A 20,075-nucleotide genomic window follows, 5' to 3' on the forward strand; every position below is an offset into this window, starting at 1 on the left:
ATGTAAGAATGTTTATATTCATCAGAACAATATTAGGGCCACAAAAAGTTGAGTTGACATCAAGTATTAATATACATGTCATGATGTGAAATGATCTGGAAACTGAAAATAATGAGGGATTTTCATTAATATAATACATTGTAGAGAAAAGCATGTGACTCGGGTGAACATTGTTACCAATGGGCCTCTTGTATGTGGTATGAAAGAATGTAACTACATGTATAATGTATTTTTGAAGTAATGTACATGTCAACTTTGTTATGTTTGCATTTTTTTCATTTATTGTTGAAATAAAATATTTAAAAATAAATATATTCTTTGTGATTATAAAAAAAGTGTACAAATATCATCACAATTCATTTTGCTACATTACTGAAACTGATAAAATACACAGTACATGGTGCATGTGTACTTAGACTTGGTCTCAAGATACGCAATGACCGTAGGGACGTGTAGCGAGGCTCTTACTTGTAGGAGTAAAGTGAACACCTGTATATACGGCACAGCACACCTTTGATGTGTAATTATTTACATGGGTAATATTATATAATCTAAGGAAACACTGCATGTTTTCAATAACATGGGTTCTCATGTTTTCTTTTTTAAATATATATATATACATAGCATAAAGTCTGCAGACTACGTTACCTTGGATCATGAACAGATAAATGCAGCAATAATAATTATTGATCATGATTGACATGAACATTGACAGATCCATTTTTTATATTTTTTGTACATGTTTATCTAGAGCCAATCAGATTTTAGCTCAAGATTTGTTTTTTGAAAGCAGGAAACTGTCAGATTTTTAGAATCTTGAGAGGCACCACTTTAAAGTCCACTTGACACAGATTTTATTATTGAAATGGTCTTATCAACTTCATTGTGTTTTATCAGGGATCTTGATACGTTACAGCATATACGTCCTTGGTTTTATCTTATTTATTGATTTCTCTATGTTAATCTTACTTCAAGTCTGGTTAATGAGAACGAAGAAGTAAATATATGAGCCGATTTCCGTGTGCAATGGTAAATACTCAGCAGGACGAATAATCATAGTACAACTTAATAACAAATTAAACAACTTCCTGTTTGGAAAAAAGTTTCGCAAAAAACTTGTTAAAGTTTAAGAAGTGGTAACCGAATCAATATTTCTGTGTATAATGAAATCCTGTATAAGAAGATGAAGCCTGGAAGTAACGGACATATTCAGAGGGAGGACATCATGATGAATCTCCTCGACGATTCATCGGAGACTGATGAACTCCAGCTGCCTCCTCTAAAGGGGAAGAAGCAAGTTAGAAGGTAAAAGAAATAATGGGTATTTGACATTTATTGATAATACTTTCAAATTCACAATAATAATCTTATTTATAATCATCATAGGCGTCGGAACCGGGGAGGGGGAAGGGGCTTACCCCCCCCCCCCTTTTATGCAAAGATACTCCCAAACACTACACTTGCCCTTCTTTGACTACACTGCAACGTGACTGTTGAATGTGGGGGACTAAACCTATGCCCCAATCTTCAATGTCTATATTATGCCTATCAACAGGCGGTAACATGAATCACCAGAATGCACCGTAATCACCGAAATGCCCCAAAAAATCACCAAAATGCCATATACAGTAGTGTGACATAAATGAGTTCGCAAAATGGCCGCCGTCATTCATGCGTGCGGTGCGCTTGCGGTATATAAAATCTAATTTCTATCAATAAAATAATATTACCACTTACCTTTTTGTGTTAGTACTTTGTTATATAGCCTCTAGAGCGAAGAACACTTCGAATTATTCTCCTAGGAATGCTTGCACATAAACTCTGAATATAGTGCAAAGGGAGGCTACTCCATATTTCATGGACGATTCGCTCCAGATCATTCGCGTTTCTGATCTCATGTGTCCTCCTTTGTACACGGATTTTGAGCACTCTCCAGACATTTTCTATAATATTGAGATCAGGACTTTGTGGGGGCCATGGTAGAGTGTTAACGTTGTTGTCTTGTTTCCAACGATTTGAGAAAGCGGAGACATGACAGGGGGCATTGTCTTCTTGGAAAATCCAGCGTCGGTTTGGGAAATGACGAGCGATCACAGGCCAAATGCACTCATCAAGAATTGTAATATATTTCTCGCTATTCATGTTCCCATCCACAGTTTTTAAGGTACCAACTCCATTATAACATATGCAGCCCCAAAACATGAGGGAGGCCCGACAGTTTGTAATCACCACGTAACCCGACACATTCAGGACGTATTCTTTCCTCACTCTTCCTCCAGACATGAACTTTATCATTATTTCCAATAACTATCTTAGTCTCATCACTGAATATTATGGATGACCAATGATTGTTGACTGTCCAGTGCAATTTCTGTCGACAAAATCGGGTTCTCTTCTCTCTATTCACGCGTGAAACAGTTGTTTTCTTAGAAACTACACACCTCTTGTAACCTTCCTCTGATAATCGCCTGTGAACTGTTCTGAGAGACACATTAGATCCTGTCCTGGCATTAAATCTGGATGTTATATCTTTTAAGGTCTGACGACGGTTGATTTTAATGCTTCGGAAAAGAACCCTGTCATCTCGCTGTGAAGTTTTTCGTTTCACCCCACTTCTCGGTAAATTTTCTATGTTACCCCTTTCCCTCACACGTTTGAGAAATTTTTGGATGGTACGACTGTTAATTCCGGTTAGATTCTCAATTTTATAGCTTGACAGACCTTCATTTGACATCTGAATGATTATTTCTTTAAGATCACTAGTCAATTCTCAACCATGGGGAGCCATATCTCCAAGCAGACGATAATTGTTTATCAAAGGGGAATAATCCAAATTTACAACAATGGACAGATTTAGTTAAGTCGTACCTAAATTTCAACTAAATATTTTTTCCTGTAAGAGAAGCGATAACGTTAATTCAGCAACTGGTTCACCGCCCTTCTTAAATACTTACGATGACGGCGGCCATTTTGCGAACTCATTTATGTCACACTACTGTATGTATGGGCATTTCAGTGATTGCGGGGCATTCCAGTGATTCGTGTTACCCATCAACAGGCACGTTGCAAAGTAGTCAAAGAAGGGTAAAAGTAGTGTTTGGGGAAAAAGTTGATACTGAGAAAGTTTGAACCTCTATTTACTTTAGAATGTGAATTTCAAATATTTCACTGTTCCTCCACTGTGACACATATTTTTTTTATCTTTTGATGTCTATCTTTTGTAAACTATGTTGAGAAAGATTTTCTTAAACCTCATTTAATATTTATGATAGTAATTTTAATTTATTTTTTTTTTATAATTTTAATGCCTTGTCATACCAATGATAGCTGTCAAAAAATCCTATTTTGATTTTCAGGAAGCGGAACCCTTATGCTGCCTCTTCCTCTACTGGTGGTGGTGTGTGTAACTGGTGGCAGTTCATCAAGATGCTGGTAGTCTTGTTACTGGTATGCTCTGTGACAGTCATGGGTTTTATCACAGTATGGCTTTCCAATCAAGTGAAGGACCTTCAGCAACAGCTAAATCAAGGTAAACAAACAATATTGAGTTGAGCTGTTAGTGGTAAAACAGCTAGACTGATTTAATACATACCTTATTAAAAAAAATTGCAAAATTGCAGGAGTTTTGGTGATACAATAACATCTAGTGTTTTCACTGGTTAAGTCAATGAAAAAGATGAAGATAATGAACAGTGGTCAATCTTAAAATAGAAATTCACAACTAGTACAAATCTGTGAAAATGGCATAAAACACAACCACAAAAAAAGGTGTGATCAGGTGCCTCATAGATAGAATGTTCTATCGTTAAAAGGATATTGTCCTACAGACCCAGTTTAACGATAGAATTCGTTTCGTGTATTCGTAATGTAGCAGAAAGAAACACGGGCGATAACTCGCATAGTGCATTTACTAGGAACAATCTAGAGAGTTCCGAATGTAAACATGGCAGGTAATTTGAATCGAGAGAAAAACGTTGAGAAAATTAATTGGATTTTCGTATTTATATGGATTATTTTTTGGGATAAAAGGCATAAACAATCTCAAGAAGGTTTGTTTTGATTATTTTGGTAGTTATTCCCAGTGCAAATCATTTTATATTCTTCAAAATCGTTTCGGAGCGGATCCGCTCCGATTTGCTACATTGCAAGTATATGGGACGTATTCTAACTGTGGTGAGGGCCTGTACCGAGACACAGTTAGATTATTCTAACTAGGTGCCTCAGAGTAGTAAACATTCTTTGTCAACTGGTCACATCTGCTGGGATCCTTATTCAAACTCTTTCAACCTTTCATTTTCAGAATAAAAAGTACATGAGAAAACACAGAACTTACCATCTCTTGGTAACAAGAATATGCATCCAGTTCACCATCATCAGAAGCCAGGGGTCCTGAGTCAACAGGTTGGTGTTGGACCCCTGGCATATTTCATTAGATATTTCAGGGCTTGTTTCTTTAATTGAGAAGCACCAATGAAATCAAAGCTTTCATAAATAGTTAAATAAGGATTCAGTTGACACCTCAGATACTCATGTTACAAGTTGTTTATCATAGAATGGCTTAATGTAATTTGTTGAGAGATAAGAAAAACAATCAAGATTTGTAATTTTTCCACTACAGTCAGCCCACGAATATTGAATGAAATATGCCGGGGGTCCATGCAGTGGCAACTTCTTGAATCAGGACCCCTGGCATTGTGATGATGCAAGTTCATTGTTTACTTTTACTTAAGCTGATTTTTTTTTCAAATCATTTCAAATCATATTTCTATCATATTTGAACATCTGTGCTGTTATTCCTGCTTTCGATGAGAGAAAAAAATCACACAGAGAAGGGGGATGAGTAGGTGGGTGGGTTAAAAATTATTTTCAATTTGAGGGATGGGTCACTTCCAAGAAACAGATGCATAAATGTAGTTATGTCTTCAATACTGTACTATTAAGAATAAATAATGTGAACCCCCCCCCCCCTCCAAAAAAAAGTGTCTATGGCCATGCTCTGAGAAATGCTTTTGATTCTTCACTATATTTAAGGTAATTTTCTTCATATTAAGGATGTCAGATATTATTTTTGGTGAAGACAGTAAATACCTGTGATAGCGAAAGAGTATTTGAAGAACGAGATATTGTGATTTTAGATGTATTACTGGTACGAGTTAATACAATTCGTAACTTCCGGGATTTCATTCGATCGAACAGAAATCGATTGAAATTTCTCCAAGCCTATGTCTTCTTATTCAGTGTCCCATGTTGGACCCCCAGGGAAATTTAGACGTTGGTTTCAAACCATCGAAGAAAATGAAAAAGCGTCGAGAACTTGACGCTTTAGTCGGGAATGGTAAAACTCGTCGTAAGACGAAAAATGGACACGAACTGCTACGCACTGAATCTGATTCCTCCGAAGTGGATGAATTTTTAATAACAGATCGAAAGAATTTAATGAGACAGTGAGTTTTCAACACAAAACATATTATACCATCTGTTGATGGGGATGAGTTCGAACTGTTTTCAGTGATACGGTTCATAATTTGCACGAATTTTGCATATGATATACGTTTTTAAGTTTTGACTTGATGAAAATTTAATTAATTTAGAATAGGTTTGAAGAAAATGATTTATTAAGCATACTTTCTTGTGCTCTAATGTATCGTGCATTACCATAGCATGTTTACATGTAAAGATAACATGGACATTTGACATGGACATTTGTATAGACAGCCTGTTATGGTAGCTCAATCAATTGAGCACTTGCCCCATGATTGCTAGTTTATGGATTTGAGCACCAAGTCTGACATAAGTGGATTACATCTCTATATGAGTAAAAAAAATTCTTGAACAGGATGTAAAACAGCATACGATCAATCAGTCAATCACTTTTATATCAATATCTGACCAGTTGATTTTATATCAGTACATGTATATCACTTTTGTTACAAATTGTAATGTGAAATGTTGAAAACTCACTTTTTCATTTGAAATCTTGTTGAAACAATAGGGGCCGGGTGTCATGCTGTTCCACCTGCTTATCAGTGTTTGGATTTTTTATGGTTGTAACATGCTTCATATTTACCGGTGCATTGTTGTACATGCATTTTCAAATGAAAGAAAGTGTTGAAAAAATCAGGGAAGAGGTCAATACAGGTGATTATTTGTTCATGTTTTTAATCAGTTCAGTCTGTTTTGTTTCGCTGTCTTTTATTTTAGTTATTGTATGTTGCTTATGACCTTAATTACTTTATGGTGTTTTTCTATTTTTCGTATCACATTTGGAAAAAAAGTTTCTAATTTTGTATTGATTTTCAAATGCCTATTTTTCATCTTTTTATTATTTGTTTCTTTGTAAGAGATTATAATTTTTGTATGAAATATGTAATTATATACTTTATTTAGTGTGTCATTCTTTAATACAATGTACAAATGATGAAAAAGGGGGTGGGCTAAAATGATGGGTGATATCATACTAGATAGTAAAAATAACAAGTTCAGAAGAATGTGATCAATTTTTATAAGTTTGAAATTTGATCTATAATAAAAGAAATAATTTTTAGAACTTAAAAAATTGAATTTGGAATTTTATGGCTAAGGATATCTAAATTTAATTCTCTGGTTCTCAGGCCAATTTTCTCCAAAATAGATGCGGGAGGGAGGCATTTTATTTATCATTTTATTGGCAATAAAGTAGATGAGGGAGGTATTTATTTAATTTGAATTTTCTTTAAAATAAAGATATTTTTTTTATTCATAGATATACTTTCCATGTCTGTTCAAAACATTTGCTTTATCAATTGTTTATCAGCTTTTGAACATCACAGGCAATGTCTTTGGATGTATTTTGAAACGAAGTAGTCAAAATCTCTTAGCAAATGGCTACAGGAAGTGATATTTTAGTACACGTGTACTAAACTACGAAAAAAAAATTGAGGACGGAATTTTTAGCTCTACTGGTCAGAGACCAGAAGAGCTTATGCGATAGTAATGTGTCGAGCGTCCGTCCAGCTGTATAGCTGTCCGTCTGTCTGTATACAATTTTTCAAAATGCTACTCCTCCTACAGTTTTGGTTTTATTTCAATATAACTGGGCACACAAGTAGACTACACTAAGATACGTAATTCTATAAATCGGTTTTTGATTTCCTTGAACGGTGTTGCCGTGGTTACTAAAAATAGAAATTTCTGTGAAATTGTTTCAAAATGCTGCTCCTACTACAGTTTTGGTCTGATTTCAATATAACTTGGCACACAAGTAGACTACACTAAGATACATGTACATAATTTTGTATATCAGTTTTTGATATCGATGAACGGTGTTGCAGTGGTTACTAAAGATAGAAATTTCTTTAAAATTGTTTCAAAATGCTACTCCTCCTACAGTTTTGGTCTGATTTCAATATAACTTGGCACACAAGTAGACTACACTAAGAACATAAGGAGACTTTATCAAGGATCATTATTTTATTTATTGCTGTTGTAACATTTCAATTCCCACTGCTTAAGTACTTTTCTCTTCCTTTGCTATACCGGGTAAGTACAAACCAGTAGAGCTTCATTTTTTTTTTTTTTTCGGATTGGTCTCCGCAATACCAACTTTTTATTTTATCAAAAATACAATAAAATTAACAGTGCGGCTACCTCAAAATGAATGCGCGTAGGCCTGAGAACCAGAATTTCAATTTTATATAGCCTAATGAAAAAAAACTTTTTAAAAAATGTATACAATTTTGTTTTACAGTGAAAGGTCATAGTCTGCAAACCACAATGGATGACTTACAGCAACAAATGCAGAATGACATTAAAAAAGCACTAGTCAACGTCACCAAAAGCCCACAAGAAATAGAAGCCATTAAGCAGCGCATGACAACACTCAGTAATAAAGTAAGGTCCAGGGTCATCTTACGTCATCTTTCATTCTACTACAAGTAGATTAAATATTTATCAAATTGCACTTGGAATAAATAATTTTTTTATTCATTTTTGTCTCAACAATTAGATGGACACATTGAGCACAGCCATTGCAGCAGTAGGAAATAGTCAACCAGGCAGTAAACAGATAGTTAATGAAGTCAATACACTCACCACACAAGTTCCAGTCATATCAAAAGTAAGTCGAGCAGTATTTTATTTTAATTCGTTATTTAATGTTTTTTGCAGAAAAATTTCTGAATTAGTATGCATGGTTACTTGTAAAAAGAAGTTGTTTTATATTCTAGTTGATTACTGTAAATCACTTTTTATTCGCGAGAACTTTATTTTCGCGTAATTACGCGAGACAGTGAGCTCGCAAAAATTTCATTCTCGCATATAATAGTATTCCTTAAGATTATATAGAGAAATATTACGAATTCGTGAAAATTATGTCTCGCTTATAAAGAGTCAATGAATATCTCGCGAAAATAAGGTGTCGCGAAAATTTAGTGATCCACAGTATGTTGACTATTTCTGATGTATAGGTGAAAATCAAGGGGAGATAAAGAACCTGAACTTTGAATTTTTTTTTCTTTTTGTAGACTGTTGCTAATTTAGGAGTTGATGTCAAGACTATGAAGTCAACAGTAGATGACTTAATAAACTTCAAGAAAAGTGTTGAAAAAGAGTTGGCAGAAATAAAACTTCATCAACAGGTATGTTGTGTTTATCCTTAAAGAAATTTTCATTTGCTAGCCAAAAAAAAAAGAAGATAAATTATTTTTTTCAAAATGAGTTGTATGTCTGAATTTACATGTTTAGTAAATATTGACTAAGATTATGAGAAAGTTGTACATTTTAATATTTGTAGACTGATAATGGTGGGCGTGAATCTGGAGGTCGAGAGTCATCACATGTCGACCTTGACACAGATATGTCAACTGTAAGTTTTACTAATGAAATTATATTTGTAGCTTTAAAACAACTGTAAGTACAAGTAAAAGAGAGAAAATTATGCATGCAATGTCATACATAATATGCAGAAATATAAAAAAAAAAAGACAAGAATTTTGGGGAAAATTGTGTTGTTACTTAATAAAAGTAAATGTGTTACTGCTTTTTAGCTCACCTGAGCCTTCGGCTCAAGTGAGCTTTTCTGATCACATTTTGTCCGGCGTCCGTCTGTCTGTCTGTCTGTAAACTTTTCACATTTTCGACTTCTTCTCAAGAACCTCTGGGCCAATTTCAACCAAACTTGCCACAAAGCATCCTTGGGTGAAGGGGATTCAAGTTTGTTCAAATAAAGGGCCACGCCCTCGTTCAAGGGGAGATAATTGGGAAATAATGAAAATTTGGTGGTATGTTTTAAAAATCTTCTTCTCCAGAACCACTGTGCCAGGAAAGATGAAACTCATAGGGAAACATCCTCAGGTAGTGTAGATTCAAGTTTGTACAAATCATGACCCCTGGGGGTAGGGCGGGGCCACAATGGTCGACCAAAGTTTTACATAGAAATATATAGGAAGATTCTTTAAAAATCTTCTTCTCAAGAATAACAAAGCCATAATTGATCATGTTTATATGGAAGCATTCTCAGGTAGTGTAGATTCAAGTTTGTTCAAATCATGCCCCCTGGGGGTAGGGCGGGGCCACAATGGCCGACCAAAGTTTTACATAGAAATATATAGGAAAATTCTTTAAAAATCTTCTTCTCAAGAATAACAAAGCAATAATTGATCTTATTTATATGGAAGCATTCTCAGGTAGTGTAGATTCAAGTTTGTTCAAATCATGCCCCCTGGGGGTAGGGCGGGGCCACAATGGCCAACGAAAGTTTTACATAGAAATATATAGGAAAATTCTTTAAAAATCTTCTTCTCAAGAATAGCAAAGCCATAATTGATCATATTTATTTGGAAGCATTCTCAGGTAGTGTAGATTCAAATTTGTTCAAATCATGCCCCCCGGGGGTAGGATGGGGCCACAATGGCCGACCAAAGTTTTACATAGAAATATATAGGAATTTTTTTTTAAAATCTTCTTCTCAAGAATAACAAAGCCATAATTGATCATATTTATATGGAAGCATCCTCAGGTAGTGTAGATTCAAGTTTGTTTAAATCATGACCCCCGGGGGTAGGGCGGGGCCACAATAGCCGACCAAAGTTTTACATAGAAATATATAGGAAAATTCTTTAAAAATCTTCTTCTCAAGAATAACAAAGCAATAATTGATCATATTTATATGGAAGCAAAAGTGGTAGTGTAGATTCAAGTTTGTTCAAATCATGACCCACGGGGGTAGGGCGGGGCCACAATGGCCAACCAAAGTTTTACATAGAAATATATGGGAAAATTCTTTAAAAATCTTCTTCTCAAGAATAACAAAGCCATAATTGATCATATTTATATGGAAGCATCCTCAGGTAGTGTAGATTCAAGTTTGTTCAAATCATGACCCCCGGGATAGGGCGGGGTCACAATGGCTGACCAAAGTTTTACATGAAATATATGGGAAAATTCTTTAAAAATCTTTTTCTCAAGAATAGCAAAGCCATGATTGGTCATGGGACTACTTTTGGATATAAACTTTTCAATAATAAACCAATATCTACTTTTTCCTAGCCACAGTGCTCAGGTGAGCGATGTGGCCCATGGGCCTCTTGTTCAGGAAAACATTTTCTTTCTATATTACAGAAAATACAGAAACTGGGAGATATGATTCAGTTAGTAAATAACTCTTTATGGACAGAGCTGCCTAAAATTCAGTCCAAGCTGTCAAGTCATGAGGTGAGAGAAAGGAGAGAAATGGAATCCAGGCTTCCTATAAATTGTTTATGTAAAGTATTATGAAATCATTGTTTGTAGGGATTTATGTTCCTGGATTTCATGGGTAACCCTTATCCACAAATTTAGATCCCCACAAACAATTATTTTTCTGTTTATTTCTGAATGTACAAGTTATTGACAAAATTACGGCCCCACAAAGCAATAAAATTTTGTTCACCCACGAATATTGACCACCAGGAATAAAATGTTTTCAGAGAATTAAATATGGACAATGTCTACATGAAGTGTTTTTGTTGTTTTCCAGGTTTACTTGATAGCACTGCAGAACATCACTGCTAACTTACAGAAAAATTTAACGTCCTTGACTGGAGATCATTCCTCTATTATGAAAGATCACAAAGACATGGGTGATGGTCCAAGGGAGGGAACTGAGCAGACCAAGATTCTCATACATCAAGTGGTTTGTAAAATTTATATACTGATATAGCATTCATTCTTCATTCACAAGATTTTTTTTTTACCCTATCTCCTAAGGAGTCAAATGCATAAACTATAAGTTTTATTTATTTTAGGTTAAAGAGAGTTTTGTTGAATTATCTGTCAGAATAAGCTTGCTAATTGTGAATAAGATCTTAGAAAAAAGCTTTGACAGATAGAATGATCCTTTATATTTTGGATAAAAAGGAAACTGCTTGAGATAATTTGAGGGAGAAAGATAATGATGTTTAAATACCCAGTTGACTGATTAGGTATGATGATTAATATTTAGATAGAGGACATGGGTCTAGCCAATCAGACGAGTCCTTCTAAGTCTTTGGACGACTTATCACTGAAGATTGATGACATAACAGCTAGTATTGGTACACTGAAGAGTCAGTTCAAATCGGTAAGATCAGCTGTAAAATAAAATATAGATTTAAGCATATTGAATATTTACACTGTATCAGATAATTTTGTCATTTGTAACCCACTGTTAAACATTTGATAAATGTAATCAGTTTGAAATAGAATAGAACATATGAGGATAATCATTTCAATATTATTAACCTCGTTGTGTTTCTGAAACTACTATTTCGTATTTTATTACTAGATGAAAGAGTCTCAGAATGGTTTTGGTTTGACTGATGCTGATTCCATTAAAACAAGTTTACAGGTATTTTTACGTCACTTTGCATCACTCAGGTTACATACTGCTATCTTTTTTCTACTGCTGTCATGCCTTATGCATAAGCCCGAGAACATTTTAAATTAAAAGTAGATAAAACAATGAGTAATTTCAGTATGAAGCATCTGTGGATGATGGGATTAAAATGGGAATAAAGATAAAGATTTTCTTTGTTTTCCGTTTGGGACATGCAGTTTAAATATGTGTAACCTTAAAAAATCTGTGATCCCACACATCTAGCAGGCAAAGTGTTTTCATGTTTCAATGACAGACACTTAGGCCCATTACCAAATTGTGAATTATGTGTCCCACTTAGTTTCTGTGTACATCAAAAACACCATCAATTATTTTTGGCATAATTATACCAAAAGCACTACTGCTTTTATATAAATTGTATTCAATTTATTATACTAAACAGTATATAGAATAACCTCTTGCATATTGATTTTGCTACTACACGTACTACATCCATATCAGAAATTTGAAAATATTGAAATACTGTATACATTAAGTATTAAATGTATTTTTTATATGCTCATTCTTTTCCAGGCTTTGAACCATTCTGTCGAAGTTCTAAAGTCTGACTTCCACACACTTATGAGTAAAGTAACCAAGCAGTCCAATGCAGTGACTAAACTCACAAAGACAGTTGAGGTTTTACAGCATTTCTCTGCCTCACTCGACAAAGACCACAGAGATATGCTGAAAGGTATGGTACATATTTATATAAATGTTTGTATTTTTGTACGTCAAGGGAAAGGACCTGTTTTTAAGCAGTACAGATTTTGATTTTAGATCTCTTTGCAAAGTTTCATTTATTTAATGAAATATTTAAATAGTTTTAAAAACATTTTATTACAGGACAGATGACAACAACTATTCCAGCTATCCCTGAAATCAAAACAACAGCTACATCCAGTGCAAAACTGTCATCAGAAAAAGTAACAACACAGAAACTACCTATTCCAACTACTTTAGCTCCAAATCCAGGTGATAAAAAATCAGGGAGTGTGGGAAGTAAGCCTCCCCAGGCAATAACAGATGGACATGTGACCGTTACATTACCGGTGAATGAGCTGGTGCTGAATGGGGTCAACAGCACGGACGATAAAAATATCATGCTATATCACTGGGAACAAAAAAAGTAAGGGGAAAAGCAGTGATCGATTTCATTTCCTAAACCTAATCAAAGAATGTTATTATTATTAATTGAAAAAGGACTTACTGTAGAAAAACAAATTTTCGTGGGGATCAAATTTTGTAGATTCATTATCAAAAAAGATTTGATGGGCATTCAAATCAGTTGTTTCGAGAGGAAGCCTATACAATAAATAGTCAGATAAAAATTTCATGTGGGATTTAAGGAGGATGGGGGGTCAACAAATTAACCATAAATTAACCACCAGATTTAAGTTATTTTTTTAGATACGGTATCTTAAGCTGTCAACTGTCATTTGGCAAAGGAAAAAATTCATACATTTTAGTTTTAAAATTTGATTATTTTTGTATATCTTTATATGGAGCTCTTCTTTTAAAGGAGATCAAAATAGTCTGAAAATGGCTGCCACACCCCAGCCTCGTTAATTTTGCTGATATTCATACATGCCAACTTTCCCGATTTAGGCGGGATCCTCCCGATTTTACCCTTTCATCCCGCTTTCCCGATCGTGAAAGAAAAATTGCCCCAATTTCCCGATTTGGAAAAATCACCAAAATTTCCGATTATAAAAGATTCCCTACCGCTGAATTTTGACAATCGGGATAACAATGTCAAACTTGTTTATTCAATGCACTCAGATAAGTTTCATTGTTTATCTAACAATGTTAATTAGCCACAGGAAATCACTTCACGCTTGAAGGCACGCAGATGTCCAGGTACAAGTAGCTTATAGCTTGGGGCAATTAGGGGATTATCTTGTCAGTTTTAAGGGGTATGCAAGGTGAAACACATAGATTAACGTGTTAATTGTTAGTCATTTTATTAAAAACATAAATTAAAGACAATGAAATACTAATCAATCTATAAAATCGGAATCCAAAGAGATCGTTTTTTGAAAACGAAAGCAGAAAACTACAAAGCATAGCTGCTGATTTTATCTACCTATAATGAAAAATATTGTAAAGTTTGCCAGTTAAAATATTATGAAATTAAGATGAAACAATCAAGTGTATGTCAGTTAGAATTTCTTTTCCCTTCCTTCTCCCAAAAGTAATATTTTATGGGTATGTGCATGACTTAAGGAAATACCCACATGGCACCATCAAGCCTGACAAATTTCATGACTATAAAAAAAAAAATAATTCTCCTTTGGATAGGTGGTATAAATTTCAGTAAATTTAATACCTTATTAGAATCTCTAATTAATTGAAATATAATTAAAAAATCTCAAAAATGTTTCCAGAAACAGGACTTTACAGTATCAAAACCTCATACATTTTTTAGCCTTTGAAAAAAATGATTTAAAAGTTGTACAATTTTCAGTTTTTCACTAAATTACATGATGTATGTGTCCTGGTAGAAATAAAACATGTTTTTAATGAGAGAAGCACTTATTTTAGCAAAAATATTTCAATTTTGGAAAAAAATCATTTTTTAAAATTTTTTTTAACTAATTTTTTGTGTTAAATTAATCCTGAAATTGTATTAATAAGTGATATCAAATATTATAAATTTTAAAAAAGATCATTTCATTATCATTTAATTTTACGACAGAATGTCGCGAATTTAGAGCTTTGAAAATTGTCGTCACGCGCTAAATCCCCCATGGGAATTTTCAAAAGTTGGCATGTATGGATATTTCTAACAATGAAATAAACGAAATTTAATCCCCAACGAATATTTGCTTTTACAGTATATGAAAGATTAAAAGTAGTGATAACTTTGATTACTAAATATAAACAGAGCATTTTGATATTGATACAATAGATATATAATTCACAGCTCTTTCTTTTCTTTTCTACTGATAAATAGAATAGGGAAGAGTTGGTCATTTTCATGTATATGTAGTACTTTAGAATCAATAATTCATTTTATAGTGGGCCATCAAAATTAAAACTGACCGAACAAGATGAGGCTATAGCTACAGCGACTGGTCACATTGTTGCTGGGCAGTATGTGTTTGAACTCCAAGTTTGGGATGATGAGAACCTCACTAGTAAAGCACAGCTGACTGTAGACGTCAAAGACAAGGACTCAGGTAATGGGAGTAGTTCTCAGAGAAAGAGATATGATAAGGCAGATACATGTACCAAGGAAAATGGGGCAAAAATGTCTTATTTGAAAAATTAAAAGTTTATACTACTGTATTCTTTTTAGATGGAGATTCTCTCAAGACTTCAACCAAGAGTGCATCTTCAACCCCTCCAGGTTAGTGTATTCTACTTCACCCATTGTCTCCTGTACATTTGTTAGTTTAATCTCAGATTTAATAATTAAAAGTTTGGTGTATACAGCATAAAGTTTTTGGGGATCACATAAATGTTTGCAGGCATGCTTATATGATCTAGATAGAGTGTTTCTAGTGCCTAAACAAACCCTAAAATTTATGAACTTACCCTGACAAATATATCCACCTGTGTTTTTGCAGAATAAACAACTCTGGTGTCACCATGAGAAATCCTTATCCCAATCACTTCAGTGTTTGAGAAAATGCAGTTTTGACAGGGATTTCCCCAGGAATAAATAGCAACTTGCTTGCCAAAACAATGTTAAAATATAATGTTTTCAATAATTTCCTACCCTATTTTTTTCTCGGGTTTGAATAGGAATCTATTTTTTATCTCAACTAATGTGAAATTAAATTTGTTTTATTGAAACAGTTGAGGCTTACAAAGATATGAAGAAGGACATGTACATTATTGATAACAGAAATTGCTTTTATAAAGTTTCTGTGATTTTTACGCATCCTTATGTAATCTGTTCACATTATATATAACCCAACCGTTACATTCATATTCCTCACTTTGCAGGGACAGGTTAATAATCAGTTCAATCATTATCAATTATTGGTCTAAATTGTGAAATAGGAAATTTATTTGGGCAGAATTAAAAAAAAAAGTATTTTTTCTGTGACTTGAAATTGCAGTTCAACAAATCATTCTTTCAAACGCCTGTAGATGTAAGAGATTCTATGTGCCTTTAATGATATAGTTTGTTTTCTTCACGGAAGTAAAATTAAAAAATTTTTTCCCTGTTTTTCTTTGCAGCACCATTACATAAGTATATTGATATGTCCCTTGTGAAAACATACAAGGGTAAGTAAAAAGTAAAATCGCTGGGCCAATTCCAACCAAACTTTTCACAAAGTATTCTAGGTTAAAGGAGATTCAAATTTGTTCTAATTACTTCCATGTCCTCTTTATATATAATAAAGGATAATTACAAATATTGACTTTGCTTTACATATAGATAGCATTTGTTGACATTTTTGATGACATGTTACAGACTTGGACCTGGGCGTCCGCCGCTGGGACAAGGATGGGGATGGACTGGTTGATGCCGAGGATCTTAAAGATTACATGCCAGATCCACCCTCACCACAGCAGCTGGAGAAATTCGACTTTAATCACGACGGACTGTACAATATAGACGAACTGGCTGTCGCTCTGGGGTTCCAGCCCTGGCCTAAAGGTATAGTTATAATGATATAACGACTGAAAGCACAAATGCCTGTCATGGATATTTTGATGAAGATACGTGTTTTGAATTTGATGAATCTTTTGTATTGAGAGGTAAAAGTAACCATATAACCTTTTCAGTAATTTGGATACATTACTTCTTTAAATATTTACAGATGTAATTCTGTTGAAAATATTATTGTTTGTCTATAGGAATTTGTCTTTACTTTTATATATGTTTGACCAGATATAAGACAATTCCATGTGATTGAAAAATTTAGATGTTAGAAAAAAATGTTATATATAAACGGGAAGGAAAAGTTAATCAAAATAATAATGTTAATGGTTTTCCTTTCCAGATCAACCCCAGCCTGTAGGTAATGGAGAAAAACACTAGAGAATGTCTACAACATTCCAACGAGATGTTACATGAACAAGAATAGTGTGTGCCATGTTGTAGAGTGGGCATGAAGATGTAGAGGTTATCTGTGATAATTTTTTTGTTTCAATTTTAATCATGTTACATCATGTTGTCTCATTTTGATACACATGTAATAAATAATACAGGCCCTTAGGAAACAGAAGGAGGGATGATTTTGTCAGTATATACTTTCTTTCGATTGAAAGTCAGGCTTATTTACTGTAATGTGCTCTCAGAAATTTTTTGACATAATGTTCAAATACATAACTACATGTACATAAATAGAATACGTATTTATTTGTAGGCCTTCTCAAGTACATCTGATGATCCCCCTTTTTTTTTTAACTTTTAAGAAATTCTGTAGGTTGTTTTCCCAGAAATTTGCTTCCTATGGCCTGTATTAAGATAGTGTTGTAATTATATTTAGTAATAAATATTAGACTCAAAAAGAAAACAAAAAAAAAATTATTACATGTAGTTTGATTTCAGTATTAGCTTTTCTTGCAATTATGATTACTCTTAACCTATCATAATTTGCTACAAGTTTTATTTGTGATTTTTATCAGTTTAAAATCCAGCCTCACTTTTACCTATATAAAAGCTTTTTGAGACAGATAAAACTGGTATTCATGTGTAAATTTCACTTGCAAATAAAGTTTGGTTTATGGTATACAGGTACATGGTAAACATGTATATTATTTCAGTATACAATAAAACATGCTTATAACGAAGCACCAGGGACAAATGATTTCACTGCGTTATAAGCATAATTCATTATAGCCTTTAAGTTTATAATATTTTGAAGTCATCTCATGGGGGAATGAAAATCACTTCATTTTAAGCATCAATTTGTTGTTAGCGTGCTCGCTATAACCACGTTGTACTGTACCTATTTAATGGCTCATTACTTATAATTTCAAAAGATATTTATGCTACTGTTTAAGTGAATTTAAGATTATTTTACGTTTTCTTATAAATTAATTGTCTTCATGAGTTTATAGGTATCAAATTCAAATGAAACAATGTATCATTCCATTCAATTTCTGTTTTATTTTGTTGTGAAAGAAGAAAATTGTAGTTCATATTCATTTCCCTTTTTCCCCACGAAAGCAAATTTTCAATTTTTGAATACCCCCCAATGTGATGAATATTTACATGTAAATATAATCCCATAAACATTGATTAAGTGCAACGTAATAGACCTGTGATTCTGTTGTGCCAATGTGAATGTTCTCTCATCATGTGGTGTATGTATTGTTATTATTAAATTGTTACACCCATGAGGTTCTGCATGTTGTCAATCACGTGTACCGAGCAAAACAGAAAATTTAAATAAAAAAATCTAAAATGTTAGGATGTATTTTTGTACTTAAATCAGGTTTCAGAATATGTAACATTTTGTGATTCAGGTAGCAACTCATTGCAAGTCAATGTTACACATGTTATATTTTGATTTTTGTCAATTTGCTTTTTATGTACCGAGGAATCATACGTTGTCAAAGCATAAAATGTGGAAGTGCATGTGTACTGAGATTAATGTTTTCATGCTTCACTGATCCATTACTGTATTCATCATTACTCAGCTTTGATATGAAGTGTTATGTTTGCTAAATTGTAAGGAAATAGCATCATTGTAGTTGTTAGGTACATGTATTTTCAAAAGATATCATTACAATTGAACTATTTATTTATTTTTTTGTTTGTAACAAAAAAATTATTATGTAATTGATTCGTAAGCTTTGTGTCCTAGATATTTATACATTGTTAACATTATCTACGGAACATACTTTGTTTTCCAAAATATCATCATCTATAATTTTGTGCTCCAGTTCTTGCTTCAGATGCCTGTTTCTGGTTTGTATAGATATCTCCTCTGTCAAATTGATCATGGACGTCTAGTCTTTTGTACTAATAGTAAATTAATTTTGACACATCTTCATTATGGTTCAAATTATAATGATCAACAAAAATTTGTTGTATCTGGAACTTGTCACTTTATACTGCGTTGTAGAACATTATTTTTACTTTGAGAACATGAAATGTAATGAATGGAGGAGCATGTGATGTTTTGAAAAGGCTAGATGAAAATTATATGTTTGTTTTTGTTTATAAAGATGTTGAATGGATCATTGTTTTATATGATGATTAAATTTTGATTGTATGTGATCTTGTGTTTAGACTTTTGTTGTTGTTGAACCGATTTTGGATATATTATGAATGGGGAACATTTATTATTGTTTTCTGTAGAAACTGTTTTTAGATGGCTGAAAATGACAAGTGTACCTTTGTCCTCAATTTGCAGCTTATATTTTCTTTACACATGGTCTATCACTCAGACTTTGTCACTCAGACTTCATTAGTTATGACCTGTGCTTTGATATGAGCATTTTTTTTTCTAACTACCGGTGTCATATATTATATTGAACCCTTTTGAACATTTTGAACCCGGGAAAATTTCGCCAAATTTGGTATACAATATTGAACCTGGGGTCAAAATATTATGGCCATAAAATATTGAATTTTCTCCCTGCCCTTTTAATTTATGAAGGAGGGGGGCCAAAAATAAAATTAATGGCAATCATAAAAATCTTCATTTAATTTTACAGGGAAGGCAGTCAAAATATTATGGCCTTAAAATATTAATCAGCCCTTCACATTTTACAGGGATGCAAAAAATGGCCATAAAATATTTTCATTTACATGCCCTTTTAATTTATGAAATTGCAAGCAATTATTATGGCCATAAAATATCCAGTCCCCTGCCCATTTAATTTTACAGGGAAGGGGGTTTAAAATATTATGGCCATAAAATATTGAGTCCCCCTGCCCTTCTTATTTAAGAGGGAGGGGGTTCAAAATATTATGGCCATGAAATATGGATTCCTCCTGTACTTTAATTTTATATTTTTAATATTTTGAACCCCCCTCCCTTTAGAAAAAAGAATGGCAGGGGGAGTCGATATTTTATGGCCATAATATTTTGAACCCCCTCCCTCATAAATTAAAAGGGCAGGGGGACTCGATATTCTATGGCCATAATATTTTGAACGGTCACCCCCTCCCTCATTAATTAAAAGGGCAGGGGGACTCCATAATTATATTGTGAAAATATATTTCTCTAAAATTAAAATCTTCTTCTATGGCCATGGGTATTAAATAAATTAAACAGGTACAAAGTTATTA

At 33.4% G+C, this 20,075-nt stretch overlaps 1 protein-coding gene across 2 annotated transcripts; it reads left to right on the forward strand.

Moving 5' to 3' along the window:
* The first annotated feature begins 993 nt into the window (after nucleotides 1-993).
* Nucleotides 994-19,056, forward strand: LOC134274740 (uncharacterized). 2 transcript variants are annotated; one of them, XM_062756976.1, is made up of 17 exons: nucleotides 994-1,305; nucleotides 3,357-3,529; nucleotides 7,727-7,869; nucleotides 7,985-8,095; nucleotides 8,502-8,615; nucleotides 8,771-8,842; nucleotides 10,597-10,689; nucleotides 10,994-11,149; nucleotides 11,459-11,575; nucleotides 11,780-11,842; nucleotides 12,404-12,563; nucleotides 12,716-12,998; nucleotides 14,891-15,051; nucleotides 15,171-15,221; nucleotides 16,061-16,108; nucleotides 16,299-16,484; nucleotides 16,831-19,056. In XM_062756976.1, the coding sequence occupies exons 1-17, from the start codon at nucleotides 1,184-1,186 to the stop codon at nucleotides 16,866-16,868; spliced, it is 2,091 nt and encodes a 696-aa protein (XP_062612960.1). In that variant the 5' UTR covers nucleotides 994-1,183; the 3' UTR covers nucleotides 16,869-19,056. The 2 variants fall into 2 exon arrangements, with proteins under 2 accessions (XP_062612960.1, XP_062612959.1); XM_062756975.1 differs by lacking the exons at nucleotides 994-1,305; nucleotides 3,357-3,529 and adding exons at nucleotides 5,168-5,444; nucleotides 5,993-6,138.
* Nucleotides 19,057-20,075: the final 1,019 nt, after the last annotated feature.

Source organism: Saccostrea cucullata, unplaced genomic scaffold, assembly GCF_032062105.1.
Source record: "Saccostrea cucullata isolate Sc308-1 unplaced genomic scaffold, CSIRO_AGI_Scuc_v1 ctg823, whole genome shotgun sequence".
Classification (NCBI taxonomy): domain Eukaryota; kingdom Metazoa; phylum Mollusca; class Bivalvia; order Ostreida; family Ostreidae; genus Saccostrea; species Saccostrea cuccullata.

Excerpts from the sequence above, each read along its gene's own strand:
- LOC134274740 (XM_062756975.1), top strand. The coding sequence starts at position 5,245 with ATGTTGGACCCCCAGGGAAATTTAGACGTTGGTTTCAAACCATCGAAG. Across the intron at positions 11,843-12,403 it reads CCATTAAAACAAGTTTACAG|GCTTTGAACCATTCTGTCGA; the intron begins GTATTTTTACGT and ends ATTCTTTTCCAG. Across the intron at positions 12,999-14,890 it reads TATCACTGGGAACAAAAAAA|TGGGCCATCAAAATTAAAAC; the intron begins GTAAGGGGAAAA and ends TTCATTTTATAG.